Below are 25815 nucleotides of genomic sequence, written 5' to 3'. Positions count from 1 at the left end.
TTTCTAATAATATGCACTTAAAATAATCTATCAGGATGCTTAACTGTCAGGAGGATGTTAATTTTGGCTTCAGGAAGATTAATAAAACCCCAGTGGGAAAATGTGACTTTAGAAGCATTAAATATTGTGTAGCTTATATTATTTATTTGCTGCCATGGTTGTTGGTAAATAATAGTACATCCAGGATGCAGTTAGGAATTCTGTGTAAAGTAGGAGAATATAATTTAATGGTCATTGGTTTTCTTAAAGTAGAAAAAATGATTGTTCCTGTATACTCAGCAGTAACAACAAAGGTAAAGAAAAGGAAGTAAGAAAAGACAGCCTGTAGCAAGCATTAGACATGGTAGAAAATTAGAAACAGAAGGTAGTCTTTAGGTCACTTATTTTATGAAAGCTTATTCCCAAGTCTTATCTAATGAGTACAGTCAAGTTAGTCCAAGAGTTGCAAAAACAGAATGGTTTTTTCCCCTTTCTTGAGCAAGTAAAAGGTGTTTGTATTAAAAACTCTTGAATTAACTTGCCTGGGGGCAAGTTTATACATTTTTCCTTCGTTACCTTTTCCAATATGTATTTCCTGGAGCTGTAGTCTCTCAGATCTTTTGTAAGGTTTTATTTGATCTACATAAAAGAGCACACGTGCTTCTAACTTTCTTTCCCAATCTATATAATGAAAATAAATGATCATGTCAGAGACAATGGCCAGTTCATGTTCCTTTTTTCCTTAGACCAATAACTTTTTATGATGTTCCCCCTTAAGTGAGAGCTCATAATGAGTAATATTAATTGTATGCATGTAGGTTGATGAAATGTGAATGAGCTTTACATTCATTCTGTGATATTCTCACATGAACATGCAACTTGATTAAATGTGAGAAATCTGAACACACAGGATGTGAAAGGGGAATGTTTGCTGATCTGCCAGAAGAGGTGATTTTTTTTTATGTGTTGGACTGTCGTTTCCTCTGTGATTAATTAAGCCACAGACAATAACAATGATACAAATGTTTTCTTCACTTTACTGAACAAGGAGTTCTCTCTAGTGAATGCAGCCTGAAGTTGCTCAAGGGTGGAAGGCAGAGTTCCTTGTGTGTGATGTGTATGTGTTATATTACAGATAAGCTGTCCTAGCTACCAAGGGGTTGGTCCCATCCATGGCCTGCCCCTGACCCCTTTTCACAGCTGTGGAACTGCTTACTGGTTAGTGAGTTGACAGAGAATGAACTCTACAAAAGAACAATTAATTTTCTGTCTACTTAACACAAGTCCCCATGTTCCCAAATGCTTTTTACTATTGGTTGTTTTGATAATACCATTGATCTGTGCTGCAAGCCCTATTGAAATGGTTAAAAATAACTACAGGAAAAATTTAAGAAGAAAAAATTCATATTGTTGCAGAGATCTGATTCCCAGTACATTCCCCAAGAAAATTGTGCTGTTACTGCTGAGAATGAACAATAAAACCGACAGAGACTTTGCAAGGCTGGAATTTCCTAAATGAACACTGACATAATGAAAAATATTCTCAAAACCATAGGTAAGAATTTTAGCGTCCTATTTGAGTTCAGGAAGGATGGGAACCCTTTTGAAACTGGTGTTTTTCTGTCTGTGATAAATAACAGCTGCGACTCTCTTTCAGGATCTTGTATGTCTCTCCTGATTCTGCTTTTGACTGTTCTTTAGATTTCATTAATACTTCCATTTGCCTCTGCTGGTCTTGATTCAGAGTGAAATTTGGGTACTACTTTGCAAGACTGATACTTGATTCTCATATATTCAGGCAGTGCATTTTCAGCTTGGACACTTTGTCATGTCTTGTAACAAGGCAAGACCATGCACATTATTGTTTCCCCATTAAGTGTTAAGCCACTACAGTCATATGGTATCCAGCAATTTTCTATCTCTGCTGTCAAAATGTGGGTTAAAATACAGGCAGTTCTTTTCTCTGGAGAAGATAAAACTGTGGAAATACTGTTCTACATGTTAGGTTTCAGTTGCACAGCAGATACTAAGACATCTGAATCTGATTTCTCACTGGTTTTGTTAGCATGAAACCATATTTTAAGACAAGGTTATGCAAAAATTTACATGCCAAAGTATTCTTTTGACTTGAAGTTCAATATCAGAATTTCAGACTAGCTGTAAGATCAAACTTGGTCTCTATACAGACTTCACTGATAAATATGGTATGAATGTCTATAGTCAACGGCACTTGTAGAATTGATTTTTAAATTATTTTAGTAACAGTTGGTTACTAAACTAACTTACTCTGGCAAAACATATTTGAAAGTATTGCTTGCAATTTGTGGCTACCTCCTTGGTATAGCTACTTTCCAGCAGACATTTTACACACCGAAGGAGTTATAGCATGGCTAACCAAAAAACATAGCATCTGTTACTGTCTGTGTTTAGGACTGGATGGTGAAAGAAAACAAATAAAACTGGCTGAGATGCTAAAATGAATTATTCTATAAATATCTGACAGATTTGCTCTGTGTCCTGCTGTAGGCAGAATGCTTCTATCTACTTCCACTTGGAAGAGCAAAATAGTATTTTTCAGCATTTAGAATAGTAGAAGTAAAAGCTGAGGGAGGGTGGAGGATGTTTAGAGAGAGGGCTTGCGAGCACTTGTGGAGTATTTACACAAATAGCACATAGTAGAGTATATTTGCATGGAAAGGGATGGACTGAGTGTAGTGCCTTCCCTCTGACCTGCAGATGAAGTGTTGGTCTCCAGCTCCCTGGGGCAATTAATGACTGACAGTCATTGTTGTAGCATCCACATTTTGAAGGATTTTGTTTTACTTGTGAGGTTGCAAATGTAATCGAAACGTAGCAGAAAGAATAAACACATCCAAGGTTTTTGGGAAGATGTGTTGATTAATTCTTGCTCTGTGTAAGGGATGTTCAGTATGATTCTCAAGGAGGCACATCTGGAACACAACTTGAAAAATACAGTGGTGTATCATTTCTGATTCTGACTTGTAATAGTGGAAAAGATTCTCACTTATTAAGAATAGTGATCATGAACCAAATATTATAAATAAGGCTTGCAGCAGAAAAGTCACGAATAATAACAAGTGGACAACTCATTGGGCTAGTAAGTCTAAATCTTAAAGGCATTAATTTACAGGTTTTGCTGTTAAGATTAGGTGTTAAGAACAGTAATTTTTCTTCCCTATTTGGGACCATCTAGTCCTCTCACATAATACTGTTGTGGGGCCTTTTTTAAATAAAAGGCCTTAAAATAAAAAAGGGAGGAAAATTCCAAATGAAAATATTTTTAATGAACTCGGTAAAACCAAACTGGGAGAATGATATGTATTCCATTTTCTTTAACCGAGGCATGTATTAAAAATAATGAGAATCTGCTAAATAAGAACAGACCATGAAAGTAACAATAACCTAGGATAAGTAGGAGGTTTGTAACATAAACAATAAAGGAGTTTTTGATCCTGGAAAACCTGAAGAGCGTCCGGGAACACAGTGGACTCACTGTCACCAGTGTATGCATAAATGCCTTTACATGAGTGAGAATTTGGAAAGAGTTTGCTCAGTCTTCCCTGGTGTGGAGGGTCAGGCCAGGCCAGTTGCACCTCTGAAGGTCTCCTTCCCTTCGGTGCTTCCATGGGGCTCAGCATTAGGAATTCTGAACTGGTCTCCTTTTGGAAAGGACAGGAGGCTATTAAAAATGTGTAAAATGTAAATAAAAATGTATCCACTAAATATTACTCTATGGTATTTGAAAATGACAATATTTGTCTCCTCTTTGCAGTGATTTATTATATTTGGAGTACATTTTAGAGTAGAATAATAGTAATTAAAATTTATTCATAGTAATGTTATATACTGTTTCAAGTTTTATTTATAGGTTTGCTTGAATTTTGTGAGAGCCAACGTACCTAAATGTCCTGTAGGTTCAATTTTTCTTCAGGCACCAGTAGTCACAAAGGATCCATTTGCCAAACTGCTCATATAAATAGCTGTATTTTGTGATAATACTGTACTGCCTGTCTTTAAAGTGTTTAATCATCTGTGTCTAGTTGAAACAATTAATAAATATGTATTCATCCCCAGGAATATTTTGTAAGCCTAAGAAGTTAAAACAATAAAATACTACATAATTTGATTTTTTTTTACTAAATAGATCTTTTCACAGTGTTTAGATTTCTTAAATTAATATTATGTTGCACTTGTATGTTGTTTCCTGTATCTGTGTGACCTGTATTTTGCACAAGAAGATTTTCTTTGGTTAGAGTATAGATTTTTCTGAAGTAGAATTGCAGGTATTCATGTTTTATGTCTTTAACTAGAACAGCTTAATTTAAGTTTAAATTAAGTTTTCATATAATTTGATTTAATAATTTTTTTTTATTAAGTACTTTGAGAAGCATAGGAATTCCTTGCTGGAAAATATACTCCTTTTAGCATAGTTCAGTAATCAGTTAATTAATTTTGGCAGGGCAGTATTAATTGCTTTTTAACTGTTTAAATAACTTGTGTATTTTTACTTGCATTATTCTTTTGGTTGCCTGATCTTAACAATATTCCTGTGGTTGTGGTGGGTTGGGGTTTTTTTTTGGGGTTTTTTGGGGGGGGGGTTTTTGTGTTCTCTTCTGTTGTTTGTTGTAATAAACAGCCTCAGTTTAGGGCCTGTGCCTCTGATCTCACTGGATTGGGATAGCACTGCCCTGAGAATAATAAATGTTTTCAGTTTGCCTCAGAGTGATGTGACCTGTGAGGTCCTGTGTCACTAGATACTGCATATTGTCCTAGAAACAGATTCTTTTTCCTTGAAAAACAATCGAAGCAAATTTATAGTGATAAATTCAAATGATGTCCTCCCAGTTTCTATCACTCTGCTACAAAGAAAAAAAGAATGTAGATATTAAGTAGAATAACGACTGTAACATGTCTCTATCATCTAGCACAGTGCTGGGATTCCTTTTTCAGTGATGCAGATCCTTGCCTCAATGTTTCCCAGCGCAGGCTTGGTTTTCTGGGGTTAATTTTCCCGGAGTTTCTGCCTGGGCTTTTGAAGAGCCCTGTACAAAGGGAGTCAGTACAGCCTAGTGGAGAGCAGAGTCATGAGCATTTGCATCTCAGGAATGTTTTTATTGACAAACGGTAGTCTGCTATTGACATTCGTGTCCCTTGATGATACTTCTATCCTAGCTTATCTTTGCTGGTCAAATGCCTTAATTGTTCTGGCCTTTAATTCAGTCAAAGTTGCTGCAGGAGTGGAAGAGAAAAGAGAAGGAACAGGTCTAACAGAGCATCAAGCTTGAGCTGTGAAGCTGCTGGCAACGATCAACCTGTCATAATGTTATGATTTGTTCATTTTTATACCATTTATTAGCCTTTACTTGTTGTGCCATTTGGCCTCCAGGGCAGATAAAGTGCTGTCTAATTTGGTAGGTTTGCTTCTGTCAGAGTGGCCTCGACAGAGAAGGTGTTAGCTGTAGTGACAAATAATCAATAGCTGTCGTTGTCATGAGGAACGTGAGTAGTTGGGCCTTTCATCTGGAGGATTAGAGGTCTAATTGGATTGAGAATAGGGAGGGTGAGCTGTTGGGTAACCCTGTCAGCTATGTTAAGCTGTCAAATGTCAGCCTTCCTGAAAGGAAGAAGGAATGGTTAGCTTTCAGAAACAAGGAAGAAGACATATGAAAGCTTTTTAAAAAGTAATAGATAGAAGAGTAGAACAGGCTAACATATGCTTTAACCCTTTCTTGTTTAATTACATGTCTTCCTAGTTAATGAGGATGCGTGGTGTGCACTCTCTCGCTCTCTCTGTGAGACAGGCAGAATTTGTGTGAAACAGATTTGGCAGTGTTATACCAGATCAGGCTGGTTTTATGTCTTGAGAAAAAGCCAGTTAACTACTCAGGGAATATAAATGCAAAAGATTATGACATGAGGGAAGAAAATATCCACCAACGGAAGGAATCACTTAATAGAAGCTGTAAAGAAATCAAATATTTAATTTTAATATTTTGTTGTAAAGATGTGTCAGTCTGATAATACCAGTATATTGTTTGAGATATAAGCAGTTGTTTCAAAGTTGCTGTAGGTAGAGTAAGTATTATTATCCAGTCCTACACTGGACTTTAAAATCATCAGTTGAAATTTGTCTGCATTTTCTTACCGTTGCTTTTGATCCTTTGTTTTCTGCCTGCTCCTTGGAGGAAGATTTGTGTTGTTCCAAATAAGATAAATTCAATGAAAAATCCATTATGCTAGTAGAACAAGTAATTTAATGCCTCAGATGTGCTAATATTTACCTTATAAGAATAAATAATAGGACTACATTTTAATGAAGGATTTGCTTATAAAATTACTAAAATAGTGGTTTCTTTATTTGTTGTCTTATTTGCCACTCTCTTCAAAGCAAGTCTTAACTGTAACCATGCCAGTATTCCCCTTCTCTAAGTAGCACATTTGCCTTGAGATCCAGAGTACTTGGCCATAGTTATCAGTATAATGGATCTTGAAATAGCAAGGTTTTTAGACAGTGGAAAAAAGCAAAAAGCTCTTTATTTTGCATCAGCTAATTTATCAAAAGACAATTTCATATTTTTCTTTTCTTTTTTTTTTTTTTTTTTAATGGACTTGTAGGTATTTCAAAACTCAGATTTTATTTTTTCTGTGTTTGGTCATGTATTCTGAAGTAGTGGTTTTACTATCAGTGTTTCAGTTTGGATTGATTCCCCTGCTGCTCCCCTCTCTCCTGTAGCACTTATTGATGGTCATCTGGACTTGCAACATCATTTTGACTGGGGGTCTGCTGTGAATACTGGCAAACCCATCCTTAATCTCAGGTTTATCTTTGTAGATTAGTACAATAGTGTAAGTATTCCAGAAGCAGAAATCTTGAATGGATTGTCTGTTATCATGATTCAGTGGCATTATGTGTCAGAAATCATCGGGTTTTATCCCTTTGAGATTAACTGCCATGCTCTCAAAGACCCATCTTTGTGTGAGAATCTGGATTCGTGTTTGTTGAATAATTTTTGGATTTGCAATTAGTTATCTGACAGGTACAGTACCTGTGTCATTTATTTTCTGATAATCCAGTTCTCCTGACTCATCTTTCTCTGCTTTGTTTCATTGCTTCCCCAACCCTGACTTTATTATCTTGATATTTATTTTTGAGTCTGTGTAATCTGATTGAAGCACATTTAACCTTCTGGTGTGAGCTACAGGAAGGACAGATGAAGTAGTGACATCATAGTCTGCTCTCTCAGCTTAAAGTGTGCTGAAGATTGCTGAGCTACAGGAGAAGTATTGTGCTGCTGTGGCCTGGTTGACTTCAGTATCCATAATACCATGAAGTTGACCCAGCATTTCTACACTGTGTCCTAGTCTGCACTATAGACACACTATGATAAAATTGGCTTTTTTCTGGTTAATAAAATAAGCCCAGGCCTATTTATTATTAAATTTTTTAAAATTATATTTTTAGCTTATTGAAAGTTTACCCATTCTCCTGAAAACAATTTTTTTTGCAAAGTTCCATCTTTTGTTTTATTCATTGTGATAAAAAGAGTGTCATAATTCAGTATCCTAATTTCTAGAATTTTACCTAACGCTTGGTACCAAAATCTTTACCTGGTATTTTTTCCCAGACAACTTCCTTGCCATGGCAGTGATCTGTGGTTTCCCCAGTTTTTCCTGTTTTTTCTCCAACTCAAACATCACTATTGGTGATGTTTTCTTTCTCTTTTGCTCCAGCAATGTCACAGCTATTTTCATTAACCTAATTGATTTATTTTCATTGTACAAACCACTCTCTCCCATTTTCAATCTTGATGTAATTTTACTTCTTTGCATCGCTGTTCCATTTCTTGCACTGGTAACTATTCTCTCCTCCTCCTCTTGGCTTTGTAGCTTTTGCTGCCATGCTTTCTGTGCTTGAAATAATCCAAGGAGTATATTGTCATACCCAGAATATATATTGTGTTGTCATCCTCGTGCCTCTGTTGAGCAGTCTTTCTCTCAAGCACTTGAAGTTTGAATATGAAATTTCATTAAAATAATAAGAAAAGAAATGTCTCTAACTGCAGTGATTTTCTAAAAGATTTTGCAAATATGGATCAAGTGCAAACCATGGTGGCAGAACATTGAGAAGCTCTGCTTGTGTTGTGTTTCTCAGTGAAAAGGAACTAATTCTGCATAGCATATGGAATGATATCTTAAATATCTGTACAGCCAGCTGGTAGAGTTACTTTATTTTCATCTATTGAGTTCAGTGCATACTTTTGTGAGTAAAATTTGGAAGAGCTTCTGGACTGATAACTTACCCATTGCTACTTTTTCTGATCTTTGCTAAGTCCTCTTCCATAACAATAATTTTTCAAGCTATCTACAAATAAAATAATTTGTATTAATTTTTGAAGAATCTCATTACCAAGAGTGAGTAGGTAAAGTGATACTGTCTTAACATCTTAAATGAGTACTTAAGTCAAAAAATATTGGTGCATAACTTCAACTCAGTGATTTTGTTGCGAAGACTAACTAAAACTGAACAGGATGTAAATATGCCCAGCAAAGACAAATAATTGCAGGCATGAGCAGTGCTTTTTCTCTAAGAACGTTATTCCATATTGCTTGATGTTTGGCTGTTTTAAGCTGACTTAATCATCCTAGTTTTCAGCTGCTGGTTGTCTCCTACATACTGTTATCAAACAGCTGCCCCCTCTCTCTCCTTTTGCTTTGTTCAAAGGATAGGTGAAAATTTTTCCATCATTTTATCTTGAAGATAATGGTTGCATCTTAAAAATGGTATTCTTTTTAAACACGGTGCTTACAGTACTTGGAGTGTTACACTTCAGATCTGAATAGAAGTCATTTTGTTTCACTTACTGTTGTTCCTTGAGTGTTTAGCATTGTGGCATCCCTCGGTGCACAAGAGACTTGTCCATCTCTTCTCCCAGGACGCTGATGTCTGCTGCCAAGTCTGTACCTTAAAAAGTACCTTTGCAGACAAAGACATCTCCCTGTTTGAGTGTCCTTTCTAAAACATCATTCTTGCATTAATTGCCCCTCTGCAGCTGACCCCACGACTGATCTTTAATGGTTACGAGAAGAAACGTTGTTGGGACTGAGAAACAACTTACTTGTTTGTGTCCAGATTTGGCACTGACAAATTAAAACAGGACTATCCCTAGTATTAGCTCATCAGTTTGGTTTAGTCCCATTTTTTGAACTTAGGGTGATTTCTGTTTGGATAAGGTGTCTTTTTCCAGCTGTTCCGCAGTAAAAAGTGAAGGTATTTGTTTTTGCTGATTATAAATGTTATTCTAATTTTAGGTGAATTAGTTTTGTGTTAAATGTATTCACATACGCTTCAATACACGTAGTACCAGCAATAGATCATTTTGAAACAGGACACCTTTCTGCTGAAATCTCCAGGAATCTTCTATCAGGTGTCTGACACATCCTTAATCTGATGCTCAGGCTTGTCATTTGAATCAATAGGATACTAGATAGGATGTCTTCAGCGTGCTACTTCAGCAAGGCAACTGCTATAGGAGGTATTAGAAAAATAAATTCAGATCCTATGGCCAGCCACAAACTCCAGGAGCACTAATCTTTCATTTGTCTCTCTCTTTGTCTGTAGACAGTTGGTTAAATTGTTGATTAAAGAGAATTAAGTGAATCACACTTAAGTCAAAATGGGTATGTATGAACTACATAAGCAAATTCTGTTGGTGCCCGAAAAGCAACAGCTAATGTCAGCATTTTATGAAATACAAAATTAATTTAACCTGCCTATTAAGATTATAAATTTTCTTGTCTCTTTGTAGAGCAGTTTGGAAACCTCTTTTGTCACACTTTATTTATTAACAAAGGATTAAGGAAGAATGCTACCAGGTTTTACTAATGAGGAATAATTTTTGCTGAAATATAAACTGATTCATGTTATGAATATCATCTGTATATGTTCAGCCTTATGATGGGAACATTTAAACATAGAGAGAGATAAACACGAAGGATGGGTTTTTTCAACATTGTTAATATGGTGTGGATTTGGGAAGGCTTTGCAACACCAGCCTTGAGTTGTTATTTTATCTGCCTCTAGTCTGAACAAAGAGAAATAAATCTAGTACTTTTATTACTGCTAGGATGCAGTTTGAGTAGATTATGAAGGCTTTGATTTATTTACCAGTACTATAAGTAGATTATGGCTTCATTTTAAATATCAAACATCACTGTAATGTCTACAGAAACTATTAAATTATGCCATATGTAAAAGTAGCCTGAAGTGTCTGAATAATTATTTAAATTAAGAGTAAACATACCTTTATTGCTGGTTGTTTTCAATATAGATTGTCTGTCTTTTTCTGTAATAGTTCTGGAGACTTCACTGTGGCTGGAGACCTTTTCTCGTCAAATAGAATTTAATAGGTAGATTTGCAGTTATTTCACATAGTGGTTTGTTATACGACTTAATATGTTTGAAATATATTTAAATCACATAAAAAGCATGCATTTATTTTCGGATAAAACAACAGCTAAAATGATAACAAAAAATTCCGTGAAGCTGTGCTCAAAAATGAGCATATATGCCACATTTTCACTTTGCAAGCATTGTTGCTTCCAGCAGTCTGGAAGGACATGACATGCACTTAGAGGGGTGCAATTAAGAAGTACAAGACAGTAGTGACACAGCACTGGTCAGAGTGATGCTTAGTAGTAATGGCAATTACTTTTAGTTTGCTTCCAGAATGAAATAGTACTGCACAAACGTAGGATTAAAAGACTTGGACTGGATTGATAGCTGTTATTTAGACTTCAGGTAGAATTCTGTTGTGGGTAATACTGTGATTTATAACATTTTTATTAGATTTTAAAAAGGCATACATCTATTTCAAGGATATATTTTCTAAGTTTTGTAACACTGCTCTTAGTTCAAGACAATTCAACTCAAAGCCATTAAGATGAAGAAAATGAGTGTAGTAAATATTTTCTGGTGCTTGTATTTTTGAGGAAGAGGGAGTCCGTACTTTCTGACAAATCTTTCAAATCACTATTTTTTGAAATACAATATTTTTTGAAAGCTTAGTCTTTGATTCTTTATGCAGAGGTGGGCAGTGATCCTGTAAATATGGATGATGTATCTCAGGCTTTGCCGTAAATCCCCAGAGATTGTGTGTTGTGGGTAATTCTGCCTGAGTGACTTCAAAAGAACACTACAGGAAAACAAGTTCAGTAACAGTGGAAGAGATCAACTGGAAATGAAAATGCTAATTGCATTTTCATCCTTGAAGTGTTTTTTATATGAAAGCCACTAATTTCTATAGGTAGACCATAACATTTATTGCTGAAGAGCTGAGAACACTACATAGGAACAACATGTACAGGCCATGGATAAATGACGTCAAAGGCTGTAAGACACAAACACCTATTTTCTTTCAGCCTACACTGGGAAACAGTTTTACCTTGGCTTTTACAGCACTGGTCCGTTGTCTTCTCTATTGTATTCTTTAACTGCATGCCAGTTGATAGCTCTGTCTATTCCTATGGAAACCAAGAGAGTAAAGCCAATCTTGCAAGAGGCTTTAGGGAGAATTGCTCTTAGTTGAGACACTGCCTTGCTTTCAGTCAAAATGTCTGATAGTCAGAACTGGCCTCAAGTTGTGCTGATGTTCTTCGCTGATGTATTGCCTAAGACGCTTTGCCAGACAGATGAACACGTTCAGCTTGGAAACTGGTAAATAAGGTTTCTGTTCAGCTGTCTGGGAGATTTTCTCCACTTGACTGTTTTACTTTTGAGTCTAGGATGCTGCTAACGAAGTTGCTAAAAAGGTACTTCACAAGATTAAACCCAATGTCAAAAATCAGTGATGTTTTTGTCATGGTTGACTTGAAAGGGTTGGCAGAGTGTCGTGTATTTAAATCCACCAGTGGTTTGTTAGAAGGCATGGCATCATCCTTGTCCACACAGAAGTAATAAAGAGCTTACAGATTTGTTTTTTCAAAGCTGTAGTCCAATGGATGACTGCTAAGGGTTATGTCTAAAACAATAATCCTAAAGATTTTCTCTTACTTTTATTTTTCAGTTACATTGTTAATCAAGGAGTTAACCCTTAGTTAATGATAACCAGAGAGACAGCCTGATATTTTGATGGTGGCTTTACTAATTTTGACTAGAAATTGGAGTTCTAAGTAGCTATGTTGACTTTATTTGTTTTCATCAGGAGCTGTTTAAACGAATTTACTGATATTCAAGGAGTGTAAGAATGGTGAAGTCATATACAGTAAAAGGTAGCTTTTACAGGGCTTACAGCTGTTGTAACCAGGCAATATGAATTCAGATTCAGTGTATTAGAAATCAAGAAGTTTCAGTATTTCATGCATAGATAAGATTTCAAAACACAAGTGCTAATTTATAAATCCAAATAATTCTTATTTGCAATTAAATTAATATATCTACTTGCTAGCCTCTCTTACTTTTTCTTCTGAAGAATTCTTGTGAGATTTCTGGCAATTAGCTGATAATATAAGCATATCAAAATGCTCCTTTTGATGTATGGATTTCAGTTGCTTTTAGACCAGTATTCTGTTCCTATAGATATCAAATTAAAAGTATGATAGAACAGATTCTGTTTTTCTAAGTGCTTAGTTTGCATCCTGAAAAGCTACTGAAACTGGTAGGTGTTGGTGACAGAAGTCCACATCATTCTAAGTGGTTTCTGACATTCTTAGAATGTGCCTCTTCTCAAAGAGATACTAAAAGATGAGACATCCTCTGGAGAAACCATGTGCACAGCCCCTTTCCTTTCCAAAGTCATTAAAATATTTGGGGTTTGAAAATTTGTTTATTTTGTACAAAGTTTATTTGTAGGGTGAAGCATCCTCTCTTCAGGACCTCCTCTCTGGAAAGAGAGTGAGCATGTTCGTGTATGTAAGATTATCTTCCGTAAGATCGAGTAGATCAAAGAGCGGTTTCTACTCTATAAAGATAAGCAGGTTAAATTCAGTTGCCATTTTTGTTTTAAAGAGAAACCTCATGGATGTATTTGCCTTTTAAAGGCTTAGCTAGCAATTAAGGAGTTCAAGTTTTTTGACTTTCACTGCTTCTTGAAAGCATCTGGCAGCAAAGAGCTGTTCTCAACTTTGGCTGTAGCATCTGTGCTAATCTGTTGGCAAAGTGTGTTAATGCAGTGCCAAGTGGCTGATATGTTCTGCTTGGGTTTTTAAGGTAAAATCTAAAATACTTTCACACTGAACATATTTTACCTCCACGAGTGTCTGAGTGTACAATATGATTTAGTGTTTGACAATGTATAGATTTCTACTGGCTTTAGAAACTGATATGTCACTATTAAAAAGTATAGACATTTTTGTGTTTCAGGCATAAGCAACAATTAAGTCTTGACTCCAATTTTTAAGGAGTCCTGGGTTTAAGAGGCTTAACTAATCTAATCCGACTGTTAAAGATCATAGCAATCTGTTTTGGTTTTTTTACATTTATTTATTTATTTATTTATTAGTATATTTGGGACAGAATGCACTTCTCTGGAAAAGGGAATCAGTGGGCTGGTATGCTAAAGTTTAGTGTGCATTCCCAGTTCTTAATCTGGGTCTAAAGCAAATGAACAGTGTACATGAGGGAATATGTATGCAATAACTCATAATTAGTTTTTCTGTTCTCAAGATGTCATTATATATTCAGCTATACTTTCTTAAATACTGTTTAGGAGTTTAAAAGAAAAACTAAAACATTAATAATATTTAAAGACAATAATAATTATCTACTAGTTGTATAATCACTTCCCATATTATGATTGGTGTAGTATTCAAACAGGAGATGTTTTATCTTTGCAGTTAATTTAACTGTAATAATTTTGTGGTGTTCTTTTTGTGAAAGAGTAAGAGTAACTGAATTATATATGTTATATTCCTCTGAAGAAGATTTATTGATTGCTAAATAGTCCATCTTTTCACAAAAGATTACTAAGAAAATTTTGCAAAAATGTCTTACATAAGTGCTGCTTAATTAATAATGAATATATTTCAACAATAAAAATTTAATAAGCTAATAAATTATTAATCTATGGTAGGATTATAGGTATAATTATCAGATCTCTGAAATCCTTTCTGTTGTGGTTGGTGGACTTGCTGCACTGCTGTCTTCAAACACACCCCTTTCAATAGGCTGACCTTTGTGCTTCTGATTTTGTGGGGGCCTCTTTTTACCACTTGCCTGCACTCTGCTGTACACTTGCTGACCAGGCTTAGTTAACTGCAGGGCTCTCTGTTAGGGGCTTTGGTCAGTGGTTAATGCTTGATTTTGGTAAATCTCATCTCTAGAGAACAGAAACAGCAAGGGATAAGGTGCAAAATAATATTAATCAGTGAATCATTCTTTGGGACTTGTAACATTACAGAATTTGGAGTGTTCAGTAACATTCTAAAATAGTGGTAAGTAATGTTTTTAAAAGGTAGTAGCTGAGAGAGGTAGCCTATTTGATCTCAGAAGCATTATAAGAATTTGAAATTATATGGGGACAAATATGTAAGCAGAAATAGAAAATTGGGTAAAATGAGCACCTTCTGTCAGGAGTAGGTTCTTTAAGAGTAACTGGATATTTAGTTAGCTCATTTTGTAGAAATAAATTCAATAGGTTGCCTTTTTAGGCTTGTACAAAAATATTAACTGTAGTGCTAGGTGGAAAATTGCAGGCTTAATGGGAAATTAGGACACAAAATGTAAGAGAATGGTAAATTATTATTTGATAATGAACTGAAAACAGATACAGTTGAAATATGAGCTATAAGATCAGCAGGCATGTATTAGAATTCCTTAACAGTTGCACTTGAATCTAATATTAGTCAATATTTTTCATGAGCAAAGTTAGAATCAAGAGTAGTATTTTTTAAAGGATACTTGAGAGTGGCACAGTGTTAGGCATTATTGTCAGACAAAAAGAGGATGGCAGTGTCTGGGATAGCAGAAGAATAAGAATATTGAACGTCATTGAAATGGTTAGAAATATTATAGTCCAAAATGCAAGTCTTGGTGGGGGAGGGGAGAAGTGGGAGGGACATAACGATTTATTCTATGTACTATGAATTTATTATTTGAAAAATGTCTGAGAAGGATGTCATGTGTTAATTGATTGGAGAATGTACCTAATTTATGGGAGAAATACAGTTTTAAGTATATCTGACAAGATATATGCACTAGCAGTAGACAAGTATCATTGGGATTCAGTAGGGTACTTTGTGGGACCCCTTTTGGTAGCCCTGTAATCTCTGCTTACTTGGGTTCAAAACAGAAGAGTTCCAATCAGAGTGAGCGCAGAGAGCTGATGATTTTTTGAGGGCAATGTAGGGTTTATCCTTTGTTACTGAGATAAAAAGACCAATGCTTGTTTAGATTTTAAAAGCCACCCTGTATTTTCATGGGTAGTAGAATGAAATGTGTCCTTGTGTGTGTGTTGGCTTAAAAAAAAATAACAAACAACAAACAAAACCTAAAAGCTCCAGCCTGAAACTGAGAGAACTAGGAGGAAAAAAATCCCAAACACTGTAATTCCAGTTAAAAGAAATTGCTAGAATTTTTTTGAAAAGGATTAGATGTTCTTACTCCCTATGGTGCTGGAGGATGGATTTACTAATCCAGAGGGTCAGTTTTAGCCTTCAGTTCTAATTTTTGGTTTATCTGTAAATATTTCTAAGGCTTTCTGTTCTGCTGCAAGTGTATTCCCTGACTGCATCTTCAGTGCTTATGACTGTCAGCAGTGAAAAGCCTTTAAAAACCACCTCCTTTGTAAGGCTGTGCATTCTTTTGGTGTGTCTGTTCCCAGTCCTGGGAAAGCAGGTATGTAATTTTGGAGTGGAGCCAAAGTAGCATCTTCACGGTTTAACAGCTTGGCATTCTTTTTAATGACCCCTGCTGTTTTTACCAGGAGACTATATAGTGATGTTGGGCTGCCTTTCCCCCAGTTCCTCCAGCAACCCTTACAGTGCACTAAATCTTCACAGGCCCATTGTAGGTATTCCAAAAATCAAGCATAGCTGTGCTCTAACAGTAGTCAGCTCATGTGCAGTATATTAGAAATTATTACAAATCAGTCTTTCGAGTCGTGTTAAGTGCTTCACATGGATTAGAATTGTTATGGGTTTTGAAAATGTGGTCTCAGTAATTAATAGGGAAATAAGCAATTTTTCTACATGCATTGGCCCCTTCTACCCACTGATTATGAGGTGGTGGTAGCCTAACTGTGGGTGTGCTTTTGATGTGCTTGGAGAGAGGCACATATTCCTCTGACTCTTAGCCTTACCTTGTACAGCTCAGTTTCTCCCTTTATAAAAAGTGTTATATTTATCTCTGCAGTATGTTTTTAAAATCAGAATATGAAAAGGGTAGCGTCAGAGATGTATCCGCACTACAGGGTAGGAGAAGTGGTTAGTCAGAGTGTAGAAGCACACAGTTATATAATGACCAAGTTAACTCACCAAGAAATAGTGGGATGAGAATGGAAATAAATTTTCGCAGAGGTCTGTTGCACGTCAGCAGAATGTTTCTAGAACCCAGGTGAACACTTTAAAGCAAGTTTGTATGCTTATGAAATACTTAAAAGTTTGCTGTGAAAAGTACTTAACTTCTGAGGAAGTCTTTGAAACAGTGGCACGTGGCACTGGGTGACTCAGAGCAGGACTCGGTGGGCTGTACAGAGTGGAATGATGTTTTTAGTGCCTTGGTAATACAACTATTAGTTTGAGTATCAACCTATGATTGGAATCATAACACCACTGAACAGAGCTCATTTTTTCTTTAGCCTTTCACTTAGGTGACCATATGGGATGGACTGACTGTGGCTGTTTGACAGATGCCCACCCAGCTGCTCTCTCACTACACTTCCTCAACAAGCCAGGGAGAGAAAATAGGTTGAAAAAGCTGCTGTAGATGAATGAACAAATAAATACATTCTTATAGGCCCAGAAAATCAGGTAAAGAAGTTTACCAGCAATTTTCCACTGAAACCTTTCCCTGGTAGTAGAATCATATTCAATATACTAAACAGCTTTTTTTTCATGAGTGGACTGCAATTTTGGGGATAATGTTTTCAACTTCAGAGATAATCTAAATTCTGGCAAATTCATTGATTCTGACTAAGATATTTCTTTCATCACTCTCTTCTCTATTGAAACATTCATGAAAGGAAAGTTTCTCTGACTGCTTAGTAGTTTAGCTTAGGGTCCAGAAATTTCTTTGAAGTCATTACTTGATGGCAGAGCCATGGTTGCTTATTGAACTGTCTACCAAAAAATGTGTTCTACACATTGCAGTTAGTATATGTGGCTGAATTTTTGAAGTAGCAGAAATATTTCTTCTGATTATGCTGAAGTCAGCTGTTCTCTGAAACTGCTGTAGTTTGCAAAGTTGAGTCTTTTGATTTCAAATAATTTTAATAGAATCTAAAGGAATTTTAAGAATTGTCATCGAAATGGTAAATTTTGGCTACCAGGAACAGTGTTTTCTGTATGTATATTTAATCCTGTTTGCTCGTAATGTTTTCTGGTTTTGAGTAAATTTTGAGTCACTATTAATGGTAAGAGACCGTGGACTGACTCAGAGAGCTTCATGCTCTCTCAAACTCTCTTCAAACTCTCAGGAGTGTTTAGGCCAGTCAAGTGCATTATTTATGAGTAAAACCTAGACAGCTTGAAGACTTTTTATGCACAAAAATTCTGTAAAAATGGAGGAATTGGCTTTTCAAATTAAACATTCCCTCCCTCCACCTAATAAGCCCTAAATTACATCTGCCTTCAAGGCATGTTGATACATTGCATATTTACAAACTTAAGCAGTAATCAATTGAAGGTGGGGAAATTTTCTATCGTCGTTAAAAAGCACAATATTATTTTCTAACAAGTGAAAGGAAGACAGGAAAATTCATGGTATTACTAAAGAAAAGAACAGCAGTCAGAAGTAAAAGCATGAATAAGATAATTCAGATAAGTAATGTAAGTACAGGTGTTTTCTGTGGTAGTGTTTAAAAAAATCTTAAATCATTTGGAAGAAACAGAATCTTTTGTGTTTCAGAATGAAGGGATTTATTACAAATTCATTTGCTAAGGAGAGGGATTTGTTGGTGGCTAAGCATACAAGAGAATAATGTAGTAGTAACTGATGGAAAAATGCGTAATAGCATATAAAAAATACAGTCTATAGAGAGAAATTCTAATAATAAAAAGGCATGTTTCCTTAGTTTTATGCATTATTTTAACCTTCACTCTTCTTTACAGTGGAATTCATTCTAAAAACAGAATATACTTGTAAATCTTCCAATAAGTATCCATCAACAAGACAAACCCAATTTTTTTTTCTTTCATGGGTATGCATGCACTGTGTGCAGGAAATATTGAAAACAACCCAAATGTATTATCCACTGTGATGAAGAAAAGCAGCTATATTTCTTCCAAGACTAATATTCTCTCAAGTTATTTGATATTGTCTTCCTCCAGTCTAATTGCCAACCACATCATGATACACAGAGATTTTTTTGCTAGTTTTTATTTTTCTTTTTAATGAGTTTTGTAAATTTTTCTTGTATTTGCCTGTACAATATAATGGTAATAATGAGGAGTATTCTCATGCCTATCTCCCTCCCAGATTTTTCATTAATTAATTCTGCGTGTGTTTTCTGTGGTTTAGGAGCTCTGCAGACATCATGCTGTTCTGGCCCTATCCTTCGGAGTATGCCTTGATAGGTGTCTCTGTATTAAAGGGACAGAATCCTGAGATTATACTTTCTCTGACACCCAGCAGAAGAAAAAGATGTATTTGATCACTTCTCACTGTGAATGTTGTAGTAGCCATGCTGTCTCTGGCAAGAGAAGTTTGTGTTTTCCGGCAGGTTTGTGGTAGGTTTTTCGGCAGACTTTTCTAATAGGGTATCACTGACAACCAAGGACAAGTAACAATAAATGGTAGAAGCAGGAAGAGGTAGTTTTGTCTGAGCTCATTCATGATTTGCTTTCTCTGTTTTGTATTTTAAAATAAAGTAGTGTAGCAGGGGGAAAAAAAATCACATTCATTTATTTTGACTGTACCTGGTGAAATCTGTTCTGCATCCATAAGCTCAAGTCTTCCATTGCTATTAGACAAAAACCAGAACAGTAATATATGTAAAATATGCCCTTTCAATGTTTATGGCTGCTTTGAAAAATTAAATTTGAATATTTTTATGCCCTGGCCCGGGATACTGTGGGAGCCTCTGGAATCCTTTGGCCTGTTTCCATCCGACCATTCTGCTGACAAAAGCGATTTACAATTCTGAGTCTTGTGAGATACTGAAGTGCCCCCGTTCATTAGCACTGCTTGCCCTTGTCTACTTGGTTACCTTTTTTCATTGTTTTTCAAAAGATAGCCTAAGGGGACTAAGCTAACATGCAGAATTTATAAAAGAATTGTAGCACACTGAAGTATGTTAATTTGCAGGTAGTTTCATAAGCAGGAGAATCCAAAGACGTGACTTCTATTGATTTGAGTGTCACCTTTCCTGTGTACATTGTCTAATAAAGCTTCATCAAAAGCTCCAGCTTTTCCCTGAGTGGGGGAGAATTAGTACAATTTATCTCCTCTTCTGAGATTTCTATTTTCATTACAGTTATAGGTAATGATCTATATGGGAAATTGGCAAGAACTGGTATCTTGGGGAAACATTGGAAGACAGTGAGCAAAATGAGGAGACAACACACTCCTTTCACTTTAGGAAAGGTTAAAAGTTAAGAGTATGAAAAGAACAGGGGTGTTTAAACCATTATGACAAAACGTAGGTGCCGACGTTTTGCTTCAATTTGTTATTGCTCCAGAAGTTCCTGGTCCTCAACTGCAACTTAACTGCTGAAGGTGATTTGATAAACCCAATAGACTTTTCGAAGTGGAAGCATCAAAAGATTGTATGTAGCATCTCTCCTATATGGAAAATAACCTTCAAGCAGGGGGTAGTAGCTAGTCAAGGCTGGCTATACTACTAAATCAGTACAGCTTCCTCATCATTGCATGTTTATGTCTTTAATTTTTCACTGGCTTCTTCAGTGGTTTGAAAAATAAAAGCAGATTGGTTTCTTGGGGATCCACCCTCATTTATTATATCATTTTATCATATTTATATTGTAGAAGCATTTCTACGTTATTTCTTTTGAAAACATAGTGAAAACCTAGTGAAAGCCCTAGTGTAAAGTATTTTCAATGTGTTGTAAAGCTAGCTGTCCCATCCTTTTATTATATATATGGTAGACCAAAACTCATACAGTTCCCAATTTAAAAATGTAAGAAACAATCACTTCTGCATATATTTGCTACATATTCAGATGAGTACATTTTGTCTTTCTGAATCATTCCTGGTTATTTTTCTTTCATTTTGAAAATAATATTCTTTCTTCATGTTTAGTTTTATTCCTTATCTGATAACTGTTTACCTTGCTGAAACCAGCATGTAATGATCTTATTTCAGTTTTTACGTGATGTTTACTGAGGCTAAACAGTTAAGAAACTGATGATATTGCAGAATTTTTGGTATTAATGAACCCTGTCTTACTCTGCTAATGGAATATATGTGCCTAATAACAAACAGCGCAACAGACCTAAAAATGAAGGGTTCATATAAACACAAAAAAATCTTCATTAGATGTTTCCAAAGCTTTGACTGCTTTGCTGCAGGTTTTTTTGGGCACTGTAATACAATAGATATATCTAAACAGTATCATCATTTGGTTTGATAAGCTGACAAAAATGTCTGATATTTTCTTTACACAGGGAAATTACCGCTTCATGAAACTTCTACTGGCTCGTAGAGGGAACTGGATGAAGAAAGACTTAGAGGATATGACACCATTACATTTAACTACACGTCACAAAAGCCCAAAATGTTTAGCTTTGTTGTTAAAACATATGGCACCTGGAGAAGTGGATACCCAGGACAAAAATAAGGTAAAAGTGCTGCTTATTTCAAGACAATGCTTGTGGCAACTTTAGATATTGGTTTTACGTCAAGCAGTTGTATGCAAAAAATTGTTTGTCATAAACTTTTTCTAGGTCTTCAAAGTAGAAATATTAATATTTTCCTGAAGTTAATGATGTCAAAGTTCATTGCACTGGCTCCATCGACATTCTTCTTGAGAGTAGTTACAGCAACAGAGGATTCAAAAACAATCCAAGTCTTCTGTAACATTGTGATCCTTGTTAGAATCTGGATAGCATGTGCTTATCTTGGTCTTCTTCCTTTGAAAAACCTCACATTTAGAATCTTTTCATGATACGAGTCACTAGAAAACTGCCTATAATTACAGCAGTCATTCTGGAGAGGTCATGCTGACTTCATGACCATGCTAGTTAATTAACAAAGGTATGCATAAACCAGCCAAAACTGTTTAGCAACCCTTTCTGTTCAGCAGATTTCCAAGGCAGTATTTAAAGCATTGCCAGATTCCCCACAAAATGTAGAGCATTTTTCTCCCAGTTGATGTCATGAGTAGTTGCAGTAGCAAAAATGGAATGAAATGGTGAAAGATGATCTGGGATACAGAGTCCAACCTGTTTGACCCTGTTGGGCACATGGCTTGTTCAGTTTCCTTGCTGCAACTGTGCACATCAAGATCATCAAATATAATTCCCGAACATGAGAGAAAACAAGTGTCTTTTACATCTGCTTCCATGTGGGTAACTACTGAAACTGGTTGTAGGTGAGAGAAGTCAATGAACCAAGGCTACACTGGCCTTCTGGTAACCAAAAGTTTCTGCTTCATTGCAACTGTCAGTTTCCAGGGATACTGGTCAGCTCTATTTAATAAATAACACTCCTCGATTTATTACAAATTTTACTGGTACAAGGCTGTAGTGGCACTTTGTGGACTTCTTCTTCAGTAAGTGTCTAGTAGAAAAAAAGGCTGTGCTATCTTATTTTTGTTATCATGGTACTAAACTAACAGCTGGCAGTAAAAAACAAAAATAGGCTTCTTTTTGCCTTCTTCCTTTACAGAGAAGTTAAGGATATGATAGTGAACTTACACATTCCATGTCACAGTTTAGGGATGCTAATCCAGGCTGTTGTACTTCTATACACAAATGTCCTGCCAGAGTTATTTCTCTGCTTCCAATCAAAGTGCCATGTAATATTTAGCAGGGGTAGGGGGGTAAGAGAGATGGGAAAAAATAAATCCATTCTTTGCCTTACAATTGTCTGTTACTTGGCAGTTGGGAGAGGTGTGTCTAATAAATGAAATACTTGTTAATATGCCAACATTTTGCTGGTTAAGAAACCCCCACATGTTGGTTCACTTATGTAATTATGAACATTGATAAGGCCTGTAAAAAAGCTGCTGGCAGTCAGGAATTGGCAATAGGAGCATGGATTGCCTTTTGATGTTTTATTGGACTGCCGTGGGTCGTTGGGCATTAGATTCACTAATATTCAACCTCAGAGTTCTGAGTCATCACAGACAGTGAAGAAATCCAAAACGTTTGTTCAAGATGGATCCAAGTCCAGTGTAAGCATTCAGTGCCATCTTCCCCTAGTGGAGAGTAGTCTTCTCTGTCAATTTGTGTTATCCCAACAGTTTGAAATTTAAGAAGGACCACATTATTCACTGCAGTTGTTCTGTAGTGCAGCTCTGGTGCTGCGGCCTGGTTCAGATGGTCATTCTAGCTAGGATGTCATTGCTTAATGCCCAGCACAGATATTTTCTCCGGGTCTGAACTGCTGCACCAAATAGCCAACAGGGCAGTGCTGAGTGGCATGGACATTTTTCTCTTGCCATAGTCCAATAAATCTTCATATAAAGCAGTTAGACTCCTACCAGAGATACTTACATTCCAAGCATAAGGGCTTCTCAGTTTGGATCTCATGTAAGATGGTGTAGCTTAGACCTGATTCAGACCTCAGCAGCAAAGGTGTCTGATGATCTGCTCTTACTGAGGGAGATGGGCCTCTTGTTCAGCTTTGTTTAAAGCCTACTTTCATAAATTTTGAGTTGTCAGCTACCCCAGGTACATGTGCTCAGTTTTCTGTCAGTCCTCTTTATTGAAGTGTAACAAAAGCTTGCTTATTTCCCTGTTGTTTAAGGCTGGGTTTAGCCAACTTTACTTTTCATGTTTCAATACATTTTTGATGTGTTTGTAAAGCTTGTGAAAATTGTGTTGCAGCAAACTGCATTGCATTGGAGTGCCTACTACAATAACCCAGAGCATGTGAAACTTCTTATAAAACATGATTCAAATATTGGAATTCCTGATATTGAAGGAAAAATCCCACTTCACTGGGCAGCTAACAACAAGGACCCTAGTGCAATCCACACAGTGAAATGTATTCTGGTAAGAAAGTCTACCATATATGTATGTAACACTTTTCAGTCCTTACAGCTTTCCTCTGATAGAAATATTTTTTATTCTCTTGAGGTTTCTCATTTTGGTCCACTGACTCTTTGAGAATGAAATAATTTGCTTTTCCTAATATCCAGAACTTTGTAAGAAATAATCCTAAATATTTTTGCTCTCTTAAAAGGGGTTTGTTTTGAGTTCTATGGGTGAATGTATTTGCTGTAACTCATGTAAAGGGGGGGAGAAAAGGGTTGAAAGTTTTCCTGAATAAAATGGCCAGTCATATTGCTCATTTCAGTTGCATTTTGCACACTGATTTCTTCATTATGTGTCTTTGCTTCATTATTTGAGAGTTTATATCTAGTTATCTGTACTGAAAAGTCTAGTTTAATTTGGTTTTTCAAGTTAGAATTCTGGGAAATATTTGATCAATTGTCAGTCAGCCCACAATCAGTTTGCTGAGAGAATTTCCACATAGTTTTGTATATGAATTTAATACTTTTTCCTTGATAGCACATTTTCTCTTTCTGCAATATTTTAGTTTCATCTTCTACAATGACAGTTATAATGGTTACAATGAAATCATATGCTCAGCTTGATTTTAACCTTGATTTTTATTTTGTGAAAATCTTTGAGCTTCACTAACATGGAAAAATATCAGAAGCCTCAATTTAGATTTTCTGTCATATTAGAACCATCTTCCTGTATCTTTGACTATCGAAGGTCTTTCAGAACTAGACACATAGTGATTGTACTCTAGCTACAAGGACTTGTATGTCTGTCTGCCTGATTAGCTTGCAAGCTGAGAACTTAAATATGAATATGAAAACTTTCTTTGCTTTTCTTCAAATCACACTGACAATCTTACAGCTACTGATACTTTTTTTACTATAAAAATAGTTTTTGAGAAGTTTCCAGTATTAAAGAGATTGTATTTCTATATTACTGCTGTGTATGCAATATATTTGTAATTTGTTTCCAGTTGTGAAATAATTTGTTACAAACAATATTTTGTCACAAAGTTTGAATTTGTATCTACTTTTCTGCCACACTGGAGAAGTAAATTTGCTGCAGAGGAAGTAAGGATCTTTGTATTCAACTACAGATTTTGAAACATTAGGTAGTCAAGGCAACTTTTTAAAAGTTGTGGTGTGTCAGGCTCTGCCAACAGCCTTACACCCACCCAGCCACTCACTCACCTGCCCTCTTTCAAGGCAGAGAAAATAGAGGGAAGGCAAGAAGACTTGTGGATGAAAGATAATGCCAGCACAGTATGGAAAGCAAAAGCTGCATGCAGAAAAGGAAATTTATTCACCCTTCCCATCAGCAGGCAGATGTTAGCCACTTCCAGGAAAATGGAAAAAGAGTTTCAGCATGCTTGATCATGCTTAGGAGGACAAATGGTGTAGCCATGAGCATCCTTCCTGCCCTCCCCAGTCCCTGAGATTTTTTGCTGAGTGTGATATTATATGGTATGAACTATTGCTTGGGTCAGTTTGTGTCAACTGTCCCAGCTGTGTCCTGTCCCAGTCTGTTGCCCACCCCCAGCCCTTTCACTGGGGGGGAAGCAGGGGAGCAGGACAGGGCAGGACATGAAAAAGAGGAATCCTTGTTATTCTACAATAGCCAAAACATGGGTGTGCCATCAACAGTTCTAATCACAAACACAAAGCCCAGCTGGTGCAAGGAAAATTGACTCCATCTAAGACAGATGTACTACAAAAGATCAAAAATACTTGTCTCCTTGCTTAAAGTGTTCTCAAAGATTCTCTTTAGGTAATCCAGAATCATGATCATGTCCAGGTTTTCTGGAGGGTTTTATTTTGTTGGTTTTTGGGGTTTTTTTAAACTCTGACAATTAAAAGACTCACAGAATAGTTTGATTGGTAGGAAACTTTTAAAAGTCATCTAGTCCATGGGCAGGAACATCTTCAACTACATCACATTGCTCAGGGCCCTATCCAACCCTTGGAACTCTTCCAGGAATGGGGAATCCACAGCTTCTCTGGGCAACCTGTTCCAGTGCCTCACCACCTCACAGTAAGGAATTTCTTCCTAATATCCGGTCTAAACCTACTCTCAGTTTAAAATCATTCCCCCTTGTCCTGTAAAAAGTCCTTCATGCCCTTGTAAAAAGTCCCTACATGTCCTTGTAAAAAGTCCTTCATCTTTCTAGTAGGTCCCCTTTGGGTACTGGAAGGCTGCTGTAAGGTCTTCCTGGAGCCCAACTCTCTCAGCCTTTCTGCATAGGAGAGATGCTCCATCCCTCTAATGATCTTGGTGGCCCTCCTCTGGGCTCACTCCAACAGGCTGATATCTTCCCTGTGCTGGGACCCCAGAGCTGGATGCAGTACTCCAAGTAGAGTCTCAGGAGAACAGAACAGAGGAGCAGAATCCCCACTCTTGACCTGCTGGCCACACTGCTTTTGATGCAGCCCAGGACACATTTGGTTTTCTGGGTCACAAGCACACATTGCCGG

The 25815-nt window shown here is 36.4% G+C and overlaps 1 protein-coding gene across 8 annotated transcripts in view; it reads left to right on the top strand.

Moving 5' to 3' along the window:
• The window catches only part of INVS (inversin), an 85062-nt gene that overhangs the window by 15708 nt on the left and 43539 nt on the right, over nt 1–25815 (top strand). For 4 of the 8 annotated variants that reach the window (XM_020584241.2, XM_020584242.2, XM_010393854.3 and 1 more), the window contains exons 4-5: nt 20777–20950; nt 23162–23329. In XM_020584241.2, coding sequence (XP_020439830.2) covers nt 20777–20950; nt 23162–23329 — 342 coding nt within the window. Of the gene's footprint in view, nt 1–1395; nt 1535–16790; nt 16963–18670; nt 18880–20776; nt 20951–23161; nt 23330–25815 lie in introns of all 8 variants that reach the window. The other 4 variants (XM_020584243.2, XM_020584244.2, XM_020584246.2 and 1 more) reach the window with 4 other exon arrangements.

The sequence above is a fragment of the Corvus cornix genome, chromosome 2 (genome assembly GCF_000738735.6).
Source record: "Corvus cornix cornix isolate S_Up_H32 chromosome 2, ASM73873v5, whole genome shotgun sequence".
In the NCBI taxonomy this organism is placed as follows: Eukaryota; Metazoa; Chordata; class Aves; order Passeriformes; family Corvidae; genus Corvus; species Corvus cornix.
Note: the sequence above shows the minus strand (reverse complement) of the source record. Positions and strands in the feature narration are given on the sequence as shown.